General features: G+C 38.6%; 1 protein-coding gene across 8 annotated transcripts in view; it reads right to left on the minus strand.

Moving 5' to 3' along the window:
- Positions 1-24,437, minus strand: part of ELAVL2 (ELAV like RNA binding protein 2) — a 45,016-nt gene extending 20,579 nt beyond the window's left edge. For 3 of the 8 annotated variants that reach the window (XM_041486295.1, XM_041486294.1, XM_041486290.1), the window contains exons 1-2: positions 24,351-24,422; positions 20,457-20,697 (exon numbers count right to left, since the gene is read on the minus strand). In XM_041486295.1, coding sequence (XP_041342229.1) covers positions 20,457-20,697; positions 24,351-24,422 — 313 coding nt within the window. Of the gene's footprint in view, positions 1-20,456; positions 20,698-24,350 lie in introns of those variants that run through there. The other 5 variants (XM_041486293.1, XM_041486291.1, XM_041486296.1 and 2 more) reach the window with 4 other exon arrangements.
- Positions 24,438-25,445: the final 1,008 nt, after the last annotated feature.

A 25,445-nucleotide genomic window follows, 5' to 3' on the forward strand; every position in this document is an offset into this window, starting at 1 on the left:
AGAAGCATCAAGTTTAAAGTGACGTCAGGAATCCACTACTCACTCTTGAACTTCTTTATTGAACAGAAGAAGTATAGTGGCAAAATTCTGGATTACTGCTTGAAAATCAAAGTCACCCAATGTCAGAACTTGAGCCAAATTAGAAGCCAAAAAATTTTAGGGATGTTATTCATATACTACATAGAGCCTTTCAGTAACAAGGAATTTAAGGGCTCATTTTGTTCCAATATTCAAAACAGGTACAAGTATTTGATCAAGAATTAAGTATCAGCCAAAGATGCAGTATTATTTTCAGGGCTTTTTAGTGTTGGAAATTCAGATGACAGATAGACATAAAGCATTTTTCATTAGTTCTTATGTCTGAATAACAGCCCCTTTCTAATCACTAATTTTGCCTAAGCACTTACTAAACACTTGAGTTTAGCAGTAGTCATCTTCTGACAACTTCAAAACCTACAGTACACTATCCCTAACTAGCATCCTACTTTAGAAGTACTTTTAGTACATAAGAATGCAAATAGGTGAAAAATTTTAACATAGTGAAAAGATATACTTAGCAAGAATAGTATCCTTTATTAGGACAAATCTTTCCAGAAACACTTCCATACTCTGAGGTGGTTTTCTTTGTTGGTTTGAGGCTTTTTGGTTTTTTTTAAGACACCAAAACAAAGTAAAATAAAATTGTCAACAAGCCATAGGGAAGCATCTGAGATATCTAATTCATAAAATGCTAGTTAGAATGATTAGCTTGGGTACACAACAATATAAAACGATAAACAACATCACATAAAGCACAAATGGCATATTCATTCATTGTCCAAAAATGATCTAATGGAATGTTTTATCAAATGTTTGTATGGTATCTATACAGTATGCATTTAGAAGTATGTAATGCAAAAAAACAGCAGGAAATTTTGCACTTAATTAAATACCATAAGAGGGTTTACTAACTAGCTCGTCATCACTGGCATTTACAATTTTGCACCTATTATGTCTGCCATGGCACCAAAGCTCAGAGGACACCACCACCCCACTTCCCAAAGCCACTTCCATTCTCTCGTATCTCAAAGCACCTCAGGCAAACATAAATTGTCTAGACGGATCCATGAACAGGTTAACACACACATTAACAGAGAATCCCAACCCCAACAAGACAGAAGACTGAGCACCTGCTCTAGAGAACCCTGCTCTGAGCAGGAGGTTAGACGCCATGATCTTCATGCCTTTAGCCTCAGCAGTTTGTCATTTTTCTGTAACAAGCCATATGGAAATACCCAAAAGCATTTCTGTATTCATTTACAGCTCTGCCTAGATACTGCTATGTTTCTAATCCTAGAAGACTTTTTACTTATTAGTTTGATTACATTAGAACAATTTCTGTACCTGTCACCTCCATCACTCCCACTGTCTGCACAGTCTGCAGAAACTCTTCCCAACAACATCTCCAGAAAAGAGGAATCTCTCTTTTTGTCCATTCATTTTATGTGATTTCAGTGTTATCTACTACTACAGAAATGTTGATTTCAGGTGTTTTGTTATTAATCTCCTGAGGAGCCCTTTTAAATGTCAATCTTAAAAGTTTTTAAAATCTCAAAGTGAAAGCTATTTCGTACAGGATGTTTCCAATACAACACTTATTCCAGATCTAACAGAAAAAGATGGAGAAAAATTATTTCTCCTATCCCTCTCTGTTGATGTGTTCTGCTTTTCATACAAAAACCACCTAAACTGCTACAGACAAAGAGCTTACCCAGCTGTTACAAAGGATTCAATTCATAACCATTCTTCTGGAGACACTCTATTAGCTGAACTTGATAAATATTAGGACACTAGCCTAGGAAGGTGCACCAAAAAACACAGTAATTTATTCAAACAAGTATGAAATACTTTATGGAATTTTATTCTGTGATTTTAAAACTAAAGAAAAGCCTTTACATGAGAGTGGTAGTACACTGAAACAGACAACCAGAGGGGTTGTAAATTCTCCATTCCTGGAGATACTCAAGAGCCTGAATGGACATGGGTCCTGGGCAACTTGCTGAAGCAAAATCTGCTTGAGAAACAGGAAATGACTGGATTATCTCCAGAAGTTCTTTTCACCCTCAGTGAATCTGTGAATGGGATTCTATTTACTTCAGTTTTGTTTTACTTAGGTTATCACCTAAAATTCAAAAGTGTTCTCTAAAGTCCTTATTTATTTAGAAAGGTTAAGAAAATGCAAAACTCATTAAACATTAAAAATTAAAATTATGCCTGAAGATTAGTGGTTTATTTAGACATTAGCAATAAATGCGAGCCAAAAATCACCTTCACAGCACATAGGAAAGATAAATGTTGACTTTGAACAAGCAATGCAAATAATTGTAAATCAAACCTGATTTCTAGAATCAGTGTTTGAGGAACCACGCTTACATCTTCCTGCTTATATTAACCTCTTGTTAAGTGGTTTGTCAGGTCAAAGACAGATGGCTGAGTTCCAGAGAATTCAGACAAGCATTTAATAAAATGCACTGGAAGTAGCTATTCCAAACAGCCCACCAGATATCTCATTCCAAGCTATGTCTGACAGGTGGTGGGAAAATACAAAGTGGGTTACAAGGAAGAACTGCATTTCTAAGTTCTAAGTGACAAGAACTTCAGTCCAAACTTATTCAAGTACCACTACAAGTGTAAATGCTAAAGAGAAGTTTCATCTTACTGTGGATTTCAGAGAGACCATCACATCCACCATGCACAAATTTTACTCAAGTAAAATTAGAGGCAACTGGCCAGGGTAACTCAAACCAGTTCTCCTTCTGTGAAGTTTTTTATCATTCCTCAATGTCTAAACATTTGCTTTCAAGATAAAATGAGGAGAGATTTAGACCAAATCAGACTTTAGATTTAAACCAAATCAGACACCATTTAGGATATTCAAGAGAAGCTTCATTATTTAATGAATGTAATAACTAGTTGTATTGCCTGAAGATAAGGACTGGACTGAACAATGACAAAACTGGACTCTTCCATTTGTGCTTCTTCCAGACCAAACTCCATTTGCCAAGACAGCAGTGTCCTGCAGAACACACATTTGTCTTGAAGTCTAGTAACACACTTAAAAATAGATTATGTGTCTGAGTCTGTAAAAAGGTGACAGAACAAAGAAGGTAAATCTATAGCTATCCACAAGTTAAACAATCCCCAGACTTAAATGTGTATCAAAAAGTGCTTTAAATTAAATGCTTAGTCTCCTACTAAGACACAGTCAGCTGCACTAGGGTCTTGCCTTGGCTTTGTGTTTCCAATTTGTGATTCATGACACAGTCTGAAAAAACTCTTACACCTCTTTAAGTCAGCTGTCCTGGTGCTCTGTCTTATACGATGTGTTTAGGTAATTTGTATAACCAGTTTCACTTTTTGAGGATCTTCAAAATTAAGGCCTACTCAGCCTTAACACACAAGAGACCACCCGTGTCATCAGCTCTTTATCTCATTACTCAGATCTACAAGTATTATTAAATTTAGATTATCCTAAATAAAGGAGTGTCAAGAGTTTCTTATTTAACCACCAGCTGACTTAATCTCATGGATAGTTCTTGTGGCTACTTCGCAAACCTGTTTGAAGATGTTTCTGTAAACCTCCTGCTAGATTTTGTTTTTCACACTATGAATGTTAGACAAAATGGTGCAGAAAAATCCCAACAGTTAGTTAAATGACTGGTAGAAGTCACCTGGATTAGGAAAAGTAAAAATGATTAAATGATCTGGAAGGAATGAGGAAATAAATGAGGAAAAAAGCAGTCTGACTTGAATTTTCTTCAAAAAATATCTGAAAACACAAAAGCCACAAAGTGGAAGCAGAGCATCTCATAAGCCTGTTTAGAATAAAAGCTGTGATTTGAAAGTTCACATAGGAAGCTCACAATTATTAATTACATTTTATGTTTTATGTAACAGACACTTGTAACAAAGTCAAATTCAAGCGCAAATAGCAAAAAAAATTTTTCAGTTAGGCATCTCTTTGAACCTAGACATAATATACCCATTAGTAATTGACAAGTGTTCAGTCTCTGCGGCTACAAAAGAAAAGTGCAGAAAGCACAATGCTATTCAGTTTAATAGGGGAAACTGTTCCATTTTTATTGCATGTTTTTGAGCTTCATAAATATGGCTTGGTCAACATGTACGATGTTGCAAATTAAACAGTAATTAATTAGATAATGCCAAGTTCCTTTCTGGCACTATAGTCAATAGATGGAATGGATTTTGAGAGGGGAAGGGCAAAAAGGTATTTCAAACAATTTAATTCTAATCAGTCTGCTCAAAAGACTGATTGGACATCAAGTGTATACCAGAAAAGCATAAGTGAAGTAATTATTACCATTAAAAAAAAAGTAATGAACACACTAATTCAGTATTTAGGAAAGAAAGCAGACAGACTTCACAAGTACCTGTCCAAGAGACCAAAATAGTTTTAAGTTGAAATACCTAAATAGGAAATCATAGCTATGGCCACAGCGCTCCTGTATTTACTATCGTGCCTTGAAAGATGACTTTTTTTAGCTTCAAAAATACACAGGATAATTTACAATACTTATCACAGAAGAACCACAAATAAACTAGTTGTATCTCACACAAGTTGTTTCATAAATGTTTCCTATAAACTATAAATAATGCACAGAGCTGTAAAAGCCCAAAGAAAATCTTCTGCTGCCCAATATTCAGAACAAATAGATGCTATCCAGAGAGAAAAGAGGTCATGTAAAGTAGATGTGACAGAGGTGACACTTATCCATTTTTAATGTTTTGCTTTTAAAGGTAGCAGCAACATTCCTTAAAGTAGGATAGAACCCTCGCTGAAAGGCTAAAGAATTAAATCTGGCCAGGGATATCAAAGCAAACAAGAAAAGCATCTACATAGGAAGTTGGTGAAAGAAAAGGTTAGGGAAAATGTGGGCCCTCTCTGGAACAGGAAGATGAACTGGTTATCAGGGATATAGAAAAGTCTGAGGAACACTGAACAACTTTTCTTTCCTCAGTCTTCACCAGCACGTGCTCCAGCCACACTGCCCAAGTCGTGGAAGGCAAAGAAGGGACTGGGACAATGAAGAACCACCTATTGTACAAATGCATCAGGTTCAAAAACATCTAAGGAACCTGAAGGTGCAGAAGTGTGTAAGACCTGGTCAGATACATCCACAGGTTCCTAAGGGAACCGGCAAGGGAAATGGCTAAACCACTATCCATCATATTTGAGAAGCTGTGGCAGTCTAATGAATTTCCCCCTAACTGGAAAAGTGGAAACATAACTTCCATTTTCAAAAAGGGAAATAAATACAGTAGAGGAACTACAGGCTAGTCAGTCTCATCTCTGGGCATGAGATTGTGAAGCAGATCCTCCAATTACGGTAAGACACAAGGAAGACAGAGAGGTGACAACAGCCAGCATGGTTTCACTAAGGGCAAACCGTGCCAGATAAACTTGGTGACCTTCTACAATGGGGTTGAAGTGTTGGTGGATGAGGCAAGAATTACTGATGTCATCTACCCGCAGTTACGCAAAGCATTTTGATACTGTCCCACACAACATTCTTGTCTCTAAGTTGGAGAAACAAGGATTCCACAGTGGCTGAGGAACTGGCTGGGTGTTCACACTCAAAGAGTTACAGCCAATGTCTCAATGCCCAAGTGGACACCAAGGACAAGCAGCAAGTAGTGTTCATATGGGGTCACTACTGGGACTGGGCCAGTTTCACTCTGCCACCAACACAGACAACGGGATCAAGGGCACCCTCAGCAAGTTTACTGACAACACTGAGCTCCATGGCACCATCGATACACTTGAGGGAAGGGATGCCATCCAAAGGGATCTGGACCGCTCGCAAGGTGTGTGCGTCTGTGGCAACCTCATGAAGTTCAACAAGGCCAAATGCAAGGTCCTGCACTTGGGTAGGGGCAATCCCAAGGACAAACATGGTGCGCAGAGAAGTAAGTACAGACCTGCCAAAGAGGATGTGGGGGCTCTGGTGGATGAGAGGCTGGACATGACCCAGCCCTGGGCACTCACAGCCCAGAAAGCCACACATGTCCTGGGCTGCATCTAACGCAGTGTGGCCAGCAGGGCAGGGAAGGGATTCTGCAGCACCTCTCCTGTGAGGATGAGCTAAAAACACTGGGTTTGTTCTGCCTAGAGAAGAGAAGGCACCTTCCAGTGCCTAAAAGGAGCCTAAAAGAGAGCTGGAAAGTGACATTTCACATGGGCATGTAGTGATAGAACAAGGAGGAATGGCTTTAAACTGGAAGAGGGAAGATTTAGATCAGGTGTAAGAAAGAAATGCCTTACCGTGAGTATGGTGAGACACCGAAACACGTTGCCCAGAAAAACTGTGGATGCCCCATCCCTAGAGAAATTTAAGGAGATTCTGGATAGGGCTTTAAATAACCTATTCGAGGGGAAAGTGTCCCTGTCTAAGATCCATCCCTGTTACATGATTTTTCACGTTCTCTCACAAAACAAACTATTTTATGTTTCTATAAACATAAAAATTATTTGAACTGTTATTTTCTATGAAATTGTTCAATAACTATGTGATATACATTAAAAGTAAGACTTGAAAGGTAGACGAATACAACTTTTAACCTAACAGTAGTTAAATAAGCCCTTTCAAGAGACGTGGAGTCCTTTACAAATGCACAGCGAACTTAAATGCTGCCTTTTCAGTAGTCCTGCAACATTTTATAGCTCCTGAGAAGAATGGATATTGCTTTCTGCCTAACACCAGGATTAGACAGCAGCTGATTAATACAGTAGTTTTATTTCATGACTGATTGAAGCATCTTGGTATTCTACTATGTCTTCTCTGGAGTTTTTTGGGCACAAATTTCAGCAGGTTTGACCCTAGAAATTTCTGGATTATATAAAGCCTGATCCTGACGCTTCCTGCTGTCTAGCTATCTACTAAACCTGTGTTCTCATCATCTCCCTCTCTAAATAGCTGCTGCTGAAAGGTAATTTTCCTGCATGCCTATCTGAGAAGCTTGTCTTCCCTGACAGAATCTAGAGTCAGTGCTGTAGAACTTCGCTTGAGCATGCAGCTGGTACCCTTTTTCCCCCCAACACTGCTCCACTAGTATACAATGGTATTATTACCAGATAACTATCAGGTGCTGAAAGAAGAGCAATTTCAGCACTAGAAGAGCTTCCATTGCTGCATTTCTTCCCACAGTCAACCACTTGCATCACTTCAACACACACGTTCCAACTCGCATGAAGCAGAACAGCCTTTTGACAATGCAGCACAATTCTTCTTAAAGTCTGGGACACCCAACACATTAGGGAGTCCTTGGCTGCTGTTTCCCATCAGGGCTATGGAATGCCCAGTGAAAGGGCTGAGAAGCCGACTTTTGGAAGCAATTGTTGATTATATTACCAGACCACCCAGATAATCCTGCATCTTGACTGGAATTCTTAAACAATCCTGTAACGTATGAAGGCCAAACAAAACAAACAATTAACAGTATCAGGTAATTATTTTTTCTACAAAAACCAAAGTCACAACAAATTCTACAGTCGAGCTCTCAAAACCTCTTCAGAATGTATTGATCAAATAAGACTAAGTGAGTTCTATGAAATGTACTGGCTCATTTTAACGAGCAAGAAGAGCTGTTGTTTCTAAGTTCTCACTGTCAGGTAAAAGTAATGTAAGAAAAGCAGCCCCACTAATTGAATTCTATTAATGCTACATTTTGGAAGAGAAAACCCAAAACTGTCATATATGACCATCCCAACAGGCATATCAAACAAAAAGAAAAATAACAACAAAAAACCCCAAAACATTTACAACCTCATTAATAATACATTTTAAAATTAACACACACCACTAAGGTATAAAACAATTTTCAAGGTCTAATACAAAAACTAAGCACAGACTAATCATACTCTAGAAAATTAGAAGTCTGAATAGAAAACAACACATTTAAACATTTCCACAGGACAACCAAAAATTATTGATAATCATACATTTAAAAAATTTGATTTTTCTACAATAGTCACCATACCATCATTTCAGACACATCAGGTTATTTCACTTCTGCAAAAAAGATCTTATTGCAAAAGACTAAATTATAGGAATATAACCAGTAAGAACTTCAATATCACAGAAGAAATCACAGATGAAAAAACCTGTCTTGAAAAAACCCAAATGGGACATACTATTTGCATCAATATCACAGTGAAGAACAAAACTCTGAGGTTAATAAAGTCTAGGAATTAAAATTCATTGTCTACAGTGAATTTCTACAGAAATAGAACCCACAGGAATAGATTTCCTCTGGAACAGAATTCCAGAAGATTGAGGATCTTACTGCTTTTTATAATTTATTTTAAATTTTATCATTTAATTTCAACTACATATACCACCTGCTTAACTCCTCCAAAAACTATTATCTAGACCTCGACTGAAAGAGAATAGTCCTTTTTCTAGTGCACAATAGTGTATTTTCTGCTTCCAGCCTGTAAATGGCCATTTTACGAACACTCTTTACAATAAACTACACTGCGTTTAAAGCCATAAACTTCTGTCTCAGTGTATGAAGTTAATTGGCAAAGATCCTGGCACTAAACTAGTGCAAGAAAAAGCTAGCTTTGTATTTTTGCAATCAGGACCAAGTCACATTCACAGAAACTTGGCATTAGGTTTTATTCTGCCTTTCATCACTCTGAAGGTTATATGCACTGGTGGAAAACGCTGTTAAAAGAAACATCCATGACAACATATGAAGACCATGTATGAAGCTGTCTTTAGAATTCATCTCATGGACTCAGATAATTTTTGCAAGTCCCCTAAAATTTCAGAGTGAAGATATGTTCCATGACCAGTACACAAAAATGGCACTACAGAAAACCCACAGGATTATGTGAAGATCAACCTAAAAGCTGCAAGTAGTAGTCTGTGTTGTCCTGAAAGCAAGCCAGCATGGCCACAGAAAAGATAATACTACTAGGCTCCAGCTCAACTTCCAAATCATGAAAAGTTTAACAGAGTTTTAGATACAGGAGTATGAAACTTTCAAGCCTTTTGTCTGTGTGGATTTGCAATTTAAGATGTCAGAATGTTCTACAATGTGCTAGAGGGATCCTGTGAAGTGGCAACCCCACAGATGACTTGTGAGCCAAGACAAGGTATCATTCAGTTGGTAGCAGGTCTTTTACAAAAACAGTTGCCTCATCTTCATAAGTCACTACTCTCATCTGTGGAGACTACCACAGCATTAGCTTGACACTGAATAAGGCTAGAAGCACACACTCAGACACACAACTCAATTAAGTGCAGCACTGTATCTGAAACTCCCTACATGACTGTGGTTTAACCAGAAGGGATAAATGCGTAAGTAGAGGATACATCAACCTTTCTATTTACTCAATCTAAGTTACTGTTCAAGTTTCAAATTATATTTTACTTTGCATGAAGGCTTGAACTGAATTTTAAAAGCAGCTTAGTAAAATAAGGGAACCAGCATAAGTAACTGAGCAATCCCTGATTTAATTGCAGTTTGCTTATAGCTCCAGCAGATGGATTCTATTTACTGAACACACAACTCATACGTCACTGAGCAGGTGAGGCTGGGAAGCTTGTAAGAAAACACCTGTAAACTATGATTACTACTAGATTTCAGTATTTGATACTTCAATGTCTTTCTCCCAAACCACTTCTCAGCTATCGCTGTAAATCTGGAATAATTAAAATTTAAGAAGGAACGAAAAGGATCAAACACTGCTCAAAGTATTTGACACACATTACGTAGATTGTGTCTAATCTCAGCCAAATTCAGCCCTTTATTAATTTGGTGCCATCCTTCTGCATTATAGCTTATTGTTCTTCACATGTGAGAAATGTCATCATCTGGCGCTTCATCAATATAAGCCTGTTGTTGCTGGATACAAAAGTGATGGTGCAGCTCTGGCTCTTCCCTGCAGCACGAGGAGAAAGTTCATGGTGGGGGGGTACCATAGATGCTAAGCATTACATGAACCCAATAAAAGATGTTCTGCAAGCCAGGAGAGACATCAGCTGAAGGTTAATAGAGATCCACCATGTCCAAATAGAAAATCTCAGCGCCAGAAAGTGTGGTTGAAAGCAGGAACTTCATGGAATAGCATGCTCGTGCATGCTATTGCACAAGCAAAAGAAAAAGCAAATCCTTATGGAAACTACAGGAGGAGGAACACTGAGAATCACGCCCATTACTGCCTTGGATTCAAACATAACAAGTGACAGCCAAAAACTGCTTGAAATAATGAAGACTGAAGACACCCAAACCTTCCTACAAACTAGCTTGTCATATTATAAGGTGAAAAAATACCACATTCACTCCAAGGTGAAAAAATACCACAGAATTTGCCAAACCAAATACTTTTCTGAAAGCTAGCTATACCCTTTAATTTTTACCACTATTAGTAGTAACATGTTCCAGGCATCTCAGTTTTGTGTTTTGCAGTCAACTTACTCCTTGTCAGGAATACAGCCAGCAGCGCTAAATATTCTGTCTTATTGTATCCACCTAGTCACCTTAAAAAAGCAAGAGGATGTAAAGCACTTTGTTCTACTCCTGGGGTGTTTAAAAACCTGTGGTCATGTGCTCACCACCCAAGTAAAAATATGGCATGACACTTTGTTGTGATTTAAACCCAACTGGCAACTAAGGACACACAGCCACAACTAAAAACACTCCCCCTCACATCCTGGTCAAAAAGTGGAGAAGAATTTTTAAAAAAGCTCACCAGTGAAGACCAGTTTAATTAACCAGTAATTGAAAGAAAGTAATGTGCAATACTACTAATACAATGGAATAAGAAAGGAGAGAAACCCCAAGGAAAACATGTGACAGACAAAAAAACTGCTCATCATCATCCACTGGCTTATACTAAACCCTATCCCTGAACTGTTAGTGCCCCCCATTTCAGGTAACTCCCCCAGTTCATAATTTGGGCATGAGGTTCTATGGTGTGGAATATACACTGTTGGCCAGTTCAGGTCCCTGAAATGTCTCTGTTCCCACGCCTGCTTGCTGGCAGAGCACGAAACTCTAACCAGTCCTTAATTCAGGGCAAACACTGCTCAGCAACAGCCAAAAGCATCAGTGTGCTATCAACATTATTTTTGTACTGATTCCAAAGCCCAGCTCTCTACCTACTGCTGAGAATAAAGGAAGACTCTCCCAGCCAAAACCAGGACACACCTGAACTTAAATTCTTTTCCCAAACTTCACAAAAACAAATACTACTTTGGAACAGTTGTTTTGTTTTGGTTTTTTGTCCAGGTTTTTACTTGCTAGTTAATCTCAGAGTTTTGAAAGACATCCTGAAATGTGCCATTATCCTAAGTTTGGAAAATATTTCCCTGCTCTAGAGGAACCTTTTTCATAAGTTAACTTTCAGTGTTACTTTCAATCACATGCTTGGTTTTTGGTTTTTTTTCTGGTCTTCACTGATGAAAGAAAAAGTGTAGAAAAATGATAAATTGTCCTCAAAACAATTTATTTCCCTAGTGTCTTAACTGCCAACTCAAAAAATATGTGCCTGAAAGTATGTCCAAGAGGAACACATTTTTTTTTCAGTTTTAACAGCTGTAATTAACAAACAAGAACAACTGCTAATCTGAAATACTAAGCTGGGAAAACCCATTTCTTTTTGCAGTTGTTAAATGAACATAGGAAAAAAATACGCTGAGAAAAGCTGAAGTTTTCATTATTTGAAACTGAACTATGTCTCCACAGCAATTAGTTCTTACACTAACACAGACAATTTGTTCCATAAGTAAGCCTGGCTTTTTTTTTTTTCTTAGAAGGTGGTGGAGAAGAGTGGGAAACTGAAATAATCAATGCGTCTTACTATAGATGCAAGACTTCATAACCATTGTGCGGCTCCCAGTGCACTTCAAAAAAGGGCTTTGGTTTAATATGCACAAAGACACAGCTACCAAAAAGACTATGAAAAAGCCTTATCTACAATAGATCCAGAAACTCAGAAGACAGGGAAGAATTGACATTACAAATCCCATTCTGTTTTAGTAAATTCTGCTAAATGGCTGAAATAAGCAAAGGTAAAAACAAAGTAATTGCAGCAACCAGTCAATAGCGCAGAGATTTTGAAGATAATACGGCTGTGTCCTTGATAACTGTGGGAATTAGTATATTTACAAAAAAAAATTAAAGGAATCCTAAAACGAAATACAGTATCTGAGCCCTCTTAGTTATTTTCTATTTACTGTGAATTAAAGTATTACGTCACTAAAACCACAGCCTTGCATAGTTTTCTCCTGTGGTGTTCTACAGCTTCCTATTGCCACTCTGTCTTGACATACTCCAGGAAGAAAAATTCCATAGAGAACAGTATAATAAATATAGCCTTCTGAGTTGTACACAGAAAACCACAATGGCAGTCTGGCAAGTTTTCACAGCCAAGAGCTGCCAGTTGAAGTACCACGATAAAAGAATATAAAATGCAGATATAATTTATAGAAAATAAATACATGCAGCTAGAAAGTTCCTTGCATGTATTTTAAGGTCTTGCTTCTGTAACACTAGCTGCTTAAATACGTAATGGACCAGCCATGAACCTGTCAGAACATCTGCAGCTTGAAGTCTTATTACTTACCACTCAGCTTGTGGAGGCTGAGAGGAAGTATCTGCTTTCTGTAGGGACATCCAGGTCCCTATAATCCACATGACATCCTTGGAGTGAAAGAGCTTCAGGGTGTGCAGGTCACTTACACCACTACCCAAACTGAGGCAGACATCACTGAAACATACCTTCATTATTATAAATACTCTGCTCTAGTCTCACAGCACGGTCACCCTGGAAAGCAGTTATGCTGCAAGAACTTCAGGTTATGAGAGGTCTCCCTCACACACTAGCTTCCACTAGAATCAACATTTATTCAAACAGCTGGCCCAGGATCACTAAGATGTAACAGCAACATTTATCTACATACACCTTTTAAAGAGCAAACATTGTAAGATACACCAAACTGGCAGCCTGGGACTCCCAGTGTGGAAGCAAAGAGCCCTACCTTAGCCAAAAGCACACACATCAAAGACAGTCCACATCACTAGAGGACCAATGCCACATCACTAGAGGATCAATGCTTTCACAGGCTTCTTGTAAGTTATGGCAACCACTGACAGAAGTGAATGGTAATCTGTTTGCAGAAAAGTGCAAGAGGATGTATATTGTAATTATCTCCATCAAAAAGCACAGTGTTTGCTGAAAAGCAGAATGATTTAGTGTTCAGAAAGGTCCCTAATTATATTTAGTCAAATAAAAAGAGTTAAATTTTTAAAACATCAAGTTCTTGCTTATACTATATATCAACACATTAATTCAGATTAATATATGATGAATAATCTTTTTTAAAACAGCTTGTTTCCATAAAGTTGCTGCTATGAGTGAATCCATGGCAAGTTTAGTCAAACAGGTCTTTTCTACCTCTTTTACTTGTAAAAACAAAGCCTGTGAACTTCTGAAAGGTCAAAACAGTATAATGTCTGCATAACAGTGAAAGTCATATGAAAGTACAAAGACAAAGTGCTATCTTGAGTAACAGAAGTTGAAACAACTTCCTTCATCCTCACCTGTTTACATGACTCATTTCCAGGAGACATGTGAAGTGCAATAAATTATTAAGGTACAGTAAATGCTGCTAAATACTTTTTAGTAATATTAAATAGCAATCAGAAGTATAAAACACCACAAAATTGCCTGGGTTGGAAGAAACCTTAAAGACCATTTAGTTACAACCCCTCAGCAGATTTAAGATGTTAGCTGTGCTCTGGATCCAGACATAAGGTTTGTTTGAATCTTAATAAATGATAAAGTTCAAAATCACTTTATCAACTTTGTGCCATAACTCACCAAGTCCCTAGGCGACATCAGAAACTGCATTTTAACATCTGCAGAGCTCAAAACAAACTTGAAAATTCAAAAGATGATTTTAAAATCAACCCTCCCTCTCCCCGGAAGATCTATGCTTCAAGGTCTTGAGCAAGATGTTCCAGAGAGCACTTAGTCATGACAGATAAATATGTATAAACTAATATAAATAGAAATTTGCCTCCAATCCCATTTGGCTTCTATTCTTAATTTCACATTTTAGTCAAGTTTTGCACAACACATTCTACTGGCAAGACACAGTTTTCCAGGCAGCACTGTTTGTCCACAACCCTGCCTCAATCAGAAATTGTCAGGCTGATAAAAACTCACTCATCTCAGCACACCACCTAGCAGCAGCTAGCAAGTACCTGTGCGTATCACAGACTCAGCACACCACAAAAAGCAGGCAGCTTCAACTAGTTCTTGCTTTAGCTGCCAAATTATTCCATTCTCCAGCCAAGCGCACAAAACCCTGCAAAAACAGCTGATGCATTAGAGTGATATAGAACTGCAAGCATCAAACACTTTGGGAGTAAAGGCTAACAAGGAAAAAGAGCTGAGGAGTTTAACAAAGATAGCAAGCCTCTCTTGAAACATGATGAAGTTGTTGTGCTCTGTTCATTCATGTAGTCCTCTCCATACCAGGCATTTATACTACATGAGCAAGTACCTGAAATTCCAGCTACTCATTGCCCTACCAGACTCAATTTTTTTTTATAATTTTTTTATTTATGTCATAGGAATGCTTAAAACTTTCTACGCTGTAAATAAACTAAGCCCCTCCACAGATATACCACACCATCTCCATCTCCTCCTGCTTCCTCCGTGATGTAAAAAAACCCCCCAAACCTACTTTGTATGTAGGATCCACCTATTTTGTTTCCTACCTTATCTTCAAGGCAGTAGTAAGCCTCAAATTCAGACCCCCAGATTAAAGAACAATCACATTTTTTCCCCATCTTCCTGTAAGGTTAGTTTAGACACCCTAAAATTACACTTCCATTAAGGGAAGTGAAAGATTTAGAGCTGGAGAGAAAGCTAAGACTGCTCAGAGCAACAGTGACAAAATACTTGAAAGAAACTGGCAGCCCAGGCTCCACTGAAATCACTTTCAAAGTCAGGAGTTTTAGATATGTAGTAGCACTGACAAGGCATAAGGTTTCCCACAGCTCTGCCCTTGCCAGACACTAACATTTACAATGTTATGATAAAAGGAGTGAACACTACAGTGCTTAACAAGTTTTACATGCTCTAGATTCAAGCAGTCAGTCAGTTAACACACTTTGTATTGCTTCCACTGAGGACACAAATTACCAAAAGACTGCTGTACAAGTCACAGCAAGTGGAAGAGCCATTTCTAAGAGATCAATGTTTCAGCCATGCTCTGCTGAAACAGGCCACTTGTCCCTCAGAAAAGAAAATCCTTTTCAAAGTCATGGCCTCAGCTGTTTGGGCTGACTATAATTCAGCATTGTGACAAGTGTTTCCTCTGACCCTGCACTAGAGGAGACTGAGTGCTCCATAACCAAGGATCTGGCCAAGCAGAGTCCTTCCCAACACTGCACTGACTATATGATATACATGGCCCACACTGAATTGTGACCAGTGTTACCACTGTGAACACAAGCTCTGCCTGACAACATCATGTCCAGCTCTATATACTTCTTTCTATTTCTATGACCAACTCAGAATCCTTTGCATTTATTGCCATGGTACTTCAATGAAGACCAAAAACATGCATGAGAACTAAAACTCTCTGTACAAACTTTAACTGCAAACATACTGACAGTTGCTTCAACAATTTTATGGAAGTGTTCAACTTTCAGGCAGTTTTTCTGGAACTACAGTTCTAGACATCTCAATCATGTGCTGCATTTTACATCTTCACTTTGTGCAACACAGGAATGATAGAATACTTCCAAGTATCTGAGAAACTACTATCTTCAAGAGGACAAGATGAAATCTACAAAATTAAGCAAGATATCCTGTTAGCTTTAGTCTTAAGGAAACAGGTGTAGGAGACAGAAATGTGATCCTTTCTCTACAAGAGTATCCATCACAGTACTGTAGACTAGACTACAGTACTCTGGATTGTATTCTAGACTGCAAAGCCTAGACAGCCTATGAAATTTTTAAAGGGCTCACATAGACATGACTTGAAAAATTTTACTCCCTGAGCCTAAATAAACATAAATAAACATCACCACACCATAATAAACATCACCACAATGTGACAGATAGTTGCCAGCCACAAGACAAACAAGAACCCAGATTTGTTTGAAAAAGGTATGTAAGAGGATCAGACTTTCAACCAGTAAATAAGCTCCACAGTGGCAGCTGAATCAAGTGTGGAAAAAATGCCAGGTAACAGTGATCAGCAGGACATCCTAAAGTGGATTTACTCTTGATCTTCAAGCAGAGATGATAGAAGGCAGCAGGAATTGATGAAGTCTTCAAGTGCAGAGCACCTGTCTCCTTGTACTAAAGGCAAAAGTATTACCAGAGTTTCACACCTCATACACAAGTCTATGAATGTGAAATACAGTCCCAGACTAGCTCTCTAAGCACATCCTGCCTCACTTTCTAGACAGAACAAGCATTTGCTAAACTGAAAATTAAATCCATACATAAGCATTATTGGTTGTTCAAACACAGTGAAAGAGACAAGAAATCCAGCCCTATTCATGAGCAGGTTCCCTTCTAAAGAAAAAAAAAACTTGTTGATTTTATGAGCATACGATTATTTTAATAAGAGAACAGTACGGGAGCTTTGAAGCCAAGAAAACCAATACTTTTCCAAATTTAAGACATCTGAGTTAGCTGCTTTCTGAAATTAAGGAGTCTATATTCCATGAGTTTCAGTTTGGCTAACAATGCCACTAGCACAATTGAAACTGGGAGATTATTCTACAATGTGAAAATTAAGCATTAATCTTCCACATGTACAATTGAAATTGTACTGCGGACAGCGGGAATTAAAAGAATTCAGTACCTTTTTTTTTTTTTTTTAAGGAGACTACAGTCACATTTTACCTATATTCAACTTTCAGAAAAGTAGGTCTAGAAAATATTTACCATACTACGGTATCTCTTACTTTTTAAGTGCTAGCTATTACTGTTTCTTTTATTTTTTCAAAAGCTGCTAAATCCATCTATCTTGTGCAAGCAGAAAGCATGGGCTCTTTAAAGTGCTTCACCAGGGGCAGCTCCAGCAATTAAATTTCATCCCATTTTATCCTCTTCCCTAACATCTTGAGTATTTTTATCTTATTTTTTGTAACCGTACACGCTTAACATTAGATTACATAAAAGGTTATCATTATATGACAAATGTTATCTCTCTTGCCTTTAATATGTAGAAGCACTTAAATTAAACTAAAGAGCTATCTGAAGCGGCTGACTGGAATTCAGTTATGTTGCTCTCGAGACCAGGGTCTCCTACCTATTGTACAAGCAAAATCAACTTATGCGGTAGTTTTGCAGTTTGTATTGACATATATCTGCATTAGTCAAAAGCACGTAAGAGTTAACACAGACTCTAAAATATCTAGGCACAATGACTCATTCCTGACAGATTCTCTGGTTAGCAAGTGAAGACAAAGTGACGTTCATGACCCACTTATCAGATGCTGTTGTCAGTGGGATTCTCACATGAAGAGAGACTCTTGTTCAGCACCCTTTAGAATCTTCAATACTACCAACATTTAATTTATTTACCTTCGGTAAAACAGCATAACAGCAATCAGCTACTTTAATTCTTACAGATAACACCTGAAATAGTTTTCTGCCAATAGAGAAAGCAGACTTCACTTCAGCTACTAATGCCACCCCAACAGAAAGTTCCGCCCATGAAGTGCATGCTTGGAGATGACCATCAGCTTTTTACCTTATTCACAAGTAAATCCCTAGCTAAAAATCAATAAAATAATCAGGACTTGGACTTCAAACTGCCCACATGAAATTAGTAAATGAACTCCAGGGTGCCTCCTTCCCCTCAAACAGGTTCTCCAGAGGAAAAAACACAGAAGGCCTTCAAGTTCAACTCCTCTCAGTCCTAGAGTGTGCAGACAGCTTCAAGGAAATGGGGCACTTTCACCTCTAGTGGGAGGTTCGCCTGCCCATGGCAGGGAGGTTGGAATGAGGTGCTTATTAATGTACCATCCAACTGAAACCATTCTGCTATTCTACAATAAAGAAAGTGCACGTCAGTGTCGCAGATGTGATCACAGAGTGAGTACTAAATAACAGGGTGGGAGACAACTTGGCTTAAATTCATCGGATGCCAATGAGTATTTGGGTCAAGATGACAGTGGCTGGCCATGATCTCTCTGTATTTTAACACATGGCACTGCCAACCCAGTGATCCTGGCAGGAGTAACTCTGACTTTCAGAACTGTGTTTCTAACTGGGCACAGCTGCAGAAATCACACTTCACACACAGCCCCACCAGATACCCTCTGGGGCAAACAAGCTGATCTCTGTCCCAGTGGGCTGTGGGCTTTGGTTACTTCCTTGCCCACCAGTGGCAGTGGCCATGAAGTGAAACGCAGTCTTTGACATTGAGCTTGCATGGAACCATTCCAAGCCAAGAATAGGACTGGATTGGCCCATGTGTGTTGCCACAAACTCCATTCTGTTTGCAAACTAGCAGGCACAGAGTGGTGTAGACACAAGCCTTTACAGACCTTGGTGATACCATAAGTGTAGAAGTGTACTTCCTTCTGCACTACCCTAATCTTATTTAAAGATACTCACCAAGTAACTAGCACTCATGACAGTTCATTTAAGACAGACAAAAAAATATTACATTTTAACAGAAGAATTAAACCAATAAAAGTCTGAAATTCATGCCATATGAATTTCACAGAACCTGGTAACAATCCTTCTTCAGAATTTAGAAGGAAAAGAAAAATTTGCTTTTCAAAACTCTCTGAAGAAAATCTGAAAATAAGTAAGAACAGGACTGAAAGTCAAGAGCTTTCTCCTAAGCATCTATAAACACAAGGTTATCTTGCTCCAGGCTACTTAAATCAGAAGCATTGCTCCCAATGAAGCTGCAAGGTCAGACACCATACTTCTCAATCTCACTTATAATCCTAAAACCTTTTGGCAAGATTGATGCAGCATTTTTGCTGGCAGTTGAAAGTGTATCTCAAAGCTGAGGATCTGCTCTCTGATAAAGTAGAAAAACTATTTATCTCCAATAATTTCAACACTGGAGTTCTTTACTACTGAGGATGTAATTTAAATTCAGGATCCTTCTCAGGCATCACTTCATGCTATAAAGGAAACATCACACCTTGAAACAAGAGGTCTACAATTAAGTCCAGTTCCATTCCCAGGTATGAAATATTTTGAAACTATGTAGCAGCAACAGTGTGCTTCTGGTATACAGAACATCAGACCCATCATGTAAGGAAGTGGACAATTTGAACATTTATCATGAGGTCCTTGAGGGTTATTTCTGTGGGCCTGAAGTAGCAGCCTTTGAGGTTATTCCTAAGCAACTTCGATAAGGAGGTTAAACATGCTGAACATGTGAGACACACAAGACAGAGAAAAACCATCTTTGAATAGCCATCCCACTAACTGATGAAGTACCAGTTACATCTTTCCACTCCCAGAAAAAGAGGTCAGGAAACACCTAAGGAAGGGACCTTTTGTTTCAAAGCATTGAAGTCATTATCTACAAATAAAATATGCTTGTTTTCCCCATCAACTAGATTTCACCTGAAGACAGCAAGCTGTGGCGTCAGCCCCATCTGGTTACTTTGGCATCCCCAAGAATATTCAGTCATCTTCACACTGAAGAGCAAAGATTGCTTGAAGGTTTGGTCAGGCCAGATGAACTAAAAGCAGTGATTTCAGTATCTCAGATTACCATGCTGAAGGAGGGTGCTTCAAAGATTTACCCACTCCACTACCTAATGTCTTAAGAACAAGCCATCTGCTGTGGGAAGATGTGTGGGTTATTCAGAGCCATAAGGGAAACCAACCACACTCAGCCAACAGAAGTCAGCCAGAGACTGCTCAATAAGAAGGAAGCCAAAGAGCATAAACAGATAAACGGATACAAGTGTGCTAAAGAAACTGTTCCAGGGCTGCAATTCAAAAGCAGCTTAACCTGTGAAGTAAGATAATCTGCCCCTTTTCCAAGGTACAAACTTCATTAGCTGCATCCCTGAAAAGAAGCAGCTTTGCATCAACAAGCACCGAAGTCTAACTTCAATGAGGCTGAATTACAATTCAGGAAACTTTGTATAAATATCTGCCTTTCCAGACATGAATCTTCTTTCCTAGTACCCTGAAGTCCAGGTTTAAACGTGCTGTTAGCATTTATAGCACTCAAAGTAACCCAAATTAAATGCAAATAAATATGCTTAATTTTGGGGCATATAACTAAAAAAAATTATTAATATAAGTTCCTTCTGACTAGCATTGGTTCATTCTGCCTTTATTCTATTACTTAGGAGAATTGCAGAATACCATCTGAGAGTTTGCTGTTTGGAAAAATGAAAAGATACAGAAAACTCCAAAACCAACATACCTGTTATTTTGTCCCTGACAAGCTTGCAGGATTCTATCTCCCCAATGCTGCCAAAAAGACTCTTCAGTTCCTCTTGTGTCATGTTTTGTGGAAGGTAGTTGACTATTAAATTGGTCTTGCTGTCTTCTGTGTTCCCAGAATCAACTGGTGACGAGCAATTGTTTATGGTGGCTGAACCATGGGCTGTGTTATTACAAGTTGGTCCATTAGACAGTTGTGTTTCCATGGCAGCAATTACCTGCTGAAAAGAACAGATAACAAGAACCATCAAAATTCATATTTCAGTATCTAGTAGTAGAGTCCAAACAAGAACCTAAAAGACCTGTCACTATGCAGAAATGGTATTGCCAAGGCCACATACTGCCTCTACATGCAAGAAAAAACCCAAACACCAGTACAGAAGGGCATTAAACTGTTAGTCAAGTCAATACTTTAAAACCTTGTAACAAATAAACTGTATGTTCTACAAGTTCACTAAATGAAATCAGCATTCAAAGCTTAGTTTCCATTCTCTGCCATTCCTCCAATTTAGGGGAATCACAGCCTTTCTATTACACAAGTTACCAAATAAAACTGCCCTGTTGCAAGAGTAATCATTTCTGTTAACTTACAACTGGTTACTGAAATAACATGAAATGTAGTTTTTAATGAAGCAGTATTTGAATATTTACAAAAAGAGGTGGGCATTAAATGTATCCAGAGAGTACTTCTCACAAGAAATAGCAGAGATCAAGGTTAGTATTTTAAAGAGGTACTTAGAGGATATATTAATTAGCTGGGATGGAGAATATACTCTTTTACAACAATCATGTCAAATTTTTTTCACCACAGGTTGGAATCAGGCTTCTAGGTGCTTTTACTGGACTGACATTTTCTTACTATTTCTTCCCTCACCTGAACTATGAGAAGAGTTAAATTTGAATCTTGATCTTAATGTACTTTTGGACCACTCCAGAATACTCTGTGCCTGGGAGACCACAGAACTGATCCTCCTAGAACCTGTGCTAAGGCAGATGGTGAACAGGAAGTGATCTGAGACAGCCAACATGGCTTCACCAAGGACAAGTCCTGTCAGACCAACTAAGTGGCCTTTCTGTGATGAAGTGACTCTATCAGTGGACAAGGGAAGGGCTACAGATGTTATCTATCTAGACTTATGTAAAGCCTTTGACACAATCCCCTACAATCACGATTTCACATCTTTATCTCTAAAATGGATAAGAAAGGGATTGGATGGTTGCATCCAGAGGTGGTAGTCAATAGCTCAGTCTTGACAGACATCAGTGACAAGCGGTGTCTCTCAGGGGTCCATACTGGGACCAGTGCTATTCAATTTCTTCACTAATAACATAGACAAATGGATCAGGAGCACCCTCTCCAAGTTTGCTGATGACCCCAAGGTAAGTGGTGCTGCTGACACTCCTGAAGTTCAGGATGTCATCCAGGGGGACCTGGACAGGCTTGAAAAATGGGGACCATGGAAATCTCATGAGATTTAAAAAGACCAGGTTCAAGGTGGTTGCACATGGGTCGGGATACTCCCAGTACCAGCACAGGCTGGGGGATGAACAGATGGGGAGCAGCCCTGTGAGAAGGGCTGGGGGTGCTCCTGGACATGACCTGGCCATGAGCACTCACAGCCCAGAAAGCCAAATGTGTCCGGGGCTGCATCTAAAGCAGCGTGGGCAGCAAGGGCAGGAGGGGATTCTGCTCCACCTGGAACCCTGCATCCAGCTCTGGGGCCCCAGCACAGGAAGGACATGGACCTGTTGGAGTGAGTTCAGAGGAGGGCCTGGATTAGAGGGACGGAGCACATCTCCTTTGACAAAATGCTGGGAGAATCAGGTTTGTTCAGCCTAGAAAAGACATGACTTTGGAGTAGCCTAATTGTGGCCTTTTAGTACCTGAAGGGATTTTACAAGAAAGAGGGAAAGAGACATTTTTGAAGAGCATGTAGTGACAGGAAAAAGGGGAACATCTTCAAATTGAAAGAGAGTAGGTTTTGATTACATATTAGGAAGAAATTTTTTACCATGAGGGTGATAAGGCACTTGCCCAGCGAGACTGTGGATGCCCCATCCCTCAAAATGTTCAAGGTCAGGTGGGATGGAGCTTAGAGCAACCTAATCTAGTGGAAGATGTCTCTGATCATGGCAAGTGTGTTAGAGACAGACAATCTCCAAGTACTTTCAACTCAAACCAGTCTGATTCTACTGTGTCTCACCCCAAAGTCACCGATTGTTTGACTGCAAGATGTAACATAAATAATTAGGAGGAGTCTGCTTGTACACAAGCACTTGTTCACAAGCTGCCACATGTAAAAAAGACACTCTGCCGCCTCAGTCAGTGACTGAATGGCAACAGCTGGTAAATGCAATGGATTTTTAATGGCATCTTAGTATCTAAGATTCAGGCAGCCTACCCTGTTTGGGACCAACTGTTTGGGACAACATGCAAGAGAAAATTATGTACATTAACTCTCCAGTAATACATATTTCAACACAAGAAGTTCACTAAAGAAATCCATCAATCACTGAAATTCAGCCTGATAATTAAACTGCTAAGAGGAGCTCTCACAAAAAAGCCTCTTGTAAAATCACAAACCAGCATCAGGATCTCTGATGGATTTGTCCTAACAGTTCTGTTTAAAGCACCATAGGCAATCAGTGCGTATCCAAACAGCTACTGAGGTGAACTGTGTTCAGGGACTGCTGAATAACTGAATTTCCTAAAAATATGAGAGGGGGTAAGTTGAGTTTCTTACTAGAAGTTCAACTTTTATATTCCTGGGAACACATTTCTGTGTTCTGTGTTTTGCATACAGAAGTATTTTCCAAGAGGTTACTTCAGCACAATGCAAAAAAAAGGGATACATCTATTAAGAGCACTCACTAGAAAAGCGTGATCTTGTTTCCCTGAAGAGCTGCAATGAGAACAACATTTTCTTCCTTGTGACAAACTCCAAGGAGCAACCTGCTTCTGACACTGATGAAATAAGTCCACTGAAAAGATGATAAAGTAGATTATCCCAATTCAGGATAATTTACTTTTCAAAACACTAGCATACCTGTTAAAGGTAGTAGTCACAAATGCTGTGCTCTGAGGCTCTGTAAGATTGCCTTTTTCCTTTATTTGTGCTTTATTCTCAAATTTGAAGTGTTCATTTATCAAAATTAGCAGGATTTAGCAAGGACAACAAACCATTCTCTCTTAATTGCACATTTATTTTCACATTCAGGTGGCAAGTATGGGATCCTAAGCCAACATTCAAGTGAACAGCTGCAGTAGCCTGTGTGTGCTGAAAATTACAGCATCTCTCAGCTATAGAACCATCTGCTCTGAATGAAGTGATACTAATATGTTTTACAAATAATGCATACCCCACTAATAGGCTAAAGAGAACTGTTCATAAAAGACAAAGCACTAAATAGTTTTCACTCAGAAAAATAGTTTGAGATAAATTCACAGTTTAAAAGAATCTTAGAATAGACTGGAAAATATAATTTTAAAATAGTAATCATAAAAACACAACTATACAGGTTTTCAAAGTTACTGCAAATTAGTATTCAGACCATACCAAAACCATTTTAGTACAATACTCCTCTTCAATTATCCACCGTGTATTTTAATTAGTACTAAACTCTAATTGACAATAGAAGAAAGGCAAGCTACTGCAGTGTAACTTGTACAGGAGATCACCATTTTACAGAAAAAGTTGTCTTGTTATGCCAGTGTGCTCTAGGCTCTCACAGAACAGGAACACACCCTACAGCCTATAATGAAACATATATGTGACTTAGCATTCCAAATAGAAGGTTAAAAGACTTTGGTATGGCCTCAGCACTATTAACAAGTAAAAAGTAGCCTACAGAATTTAAGAAAAGTCCCACAGACCCCAGTCCAAGGCTCTGCTGCCCACGAACCACTTCTAAGCAGAGAAGCCACATCACACAGTCTGACTGCCATGTTAGTTTGGAGTTGCCGTCTGCAATATGGACACAAAAAGTACTGTATGTTAGATTAGCAAGATAATGAAACAAATCAGTTTGTACAAATTTACAGTAATTGCATTTATATTCCCAGCACGTCCATGCAGTGTGGCTTAATTGGATTTGAGGCAATTCCAATCTAATCTTAACAAATTCAGTTGTAAAATTAATTTTCTTATGTGAAATAAGATGCTTATTTTTAAGAAGACTTAGAAGATAATGCAGTCTAGTTACCCCTGCATCTACCCTGAAAACTACCTTCAGTACCACACCATGCCTAAAAGAAACTGTATCACAAAACAAATGTTTAAACCTTCAAGACTGAAGAGGAAAGTAAGGAAATACAGTGAGTTTATTTTCTATCAGCACATAAGATGATCATGCACTACAGCTCCCTTTACAAGTCTTTCCCAGCCCACAGGAAAAAAAAATACACAAAGATGATAAAGTACTATGTTAGAATTAATTCCATTTTTAAAATCCTAGGTTTTAAAAATTAGGTAAATGAAAATCTTGTACAGATGGTATTCACTAAGCTTCCTTGCAACAGCTGTTTAAAAGTACCACTGCACATACAAGTGGCAGTAGAGTCAAGGATTTACCAAGTGGAATAACTGGAACAAAACATTCAAGTGCTTTTCATTAGAGTATTTTGGTAACCAAGAATATTGTTCTTTGTTTTAACTAAAACATCACTGAAAATCCAGTCAGAATTACATTGAACAATGCTTGGAGGATACCACAAAAGCTAAGAGGCCGTTTGCAGATGATTACAGTCATCTGGATGATTAGTCCAGATGTGAAATACAACCATAACAGGAATAAACAAAAAGGCTCCTGACCACTGCCACAGCTTGAGACTGCTGTTAGTAAAGAGGTCCTGCACACAGTTAGCAGATGAGGTAAGTCTAAACTTGATAAAAAAAAGACTTACGTTTCAGAAGGCTGCTGCATTTAGGGTTTGAAAAGATGTACTTCAAAACTTTTTCCATTTTAAAAT

The sequence above is a fragment of the Pyrgilauda ruficollis genome, unplaced genomic scaffold (genome assembly GCF_017590135.1).
Source record: "Pyrgilauda ruficollis isolate IOZ18807 unplaced genomic scaffold, ASM1759013v1 scaffold75, whole genome shotgun sequence".
In the NCBI taxonomy this organism is placed as follows: domain Eukaryota; kingdom Metazoa; phylum Chordata; class Aves; order Passeriformes; family Passeridae; genus Pyrgilauda; species Pyrgilauda ruficollis.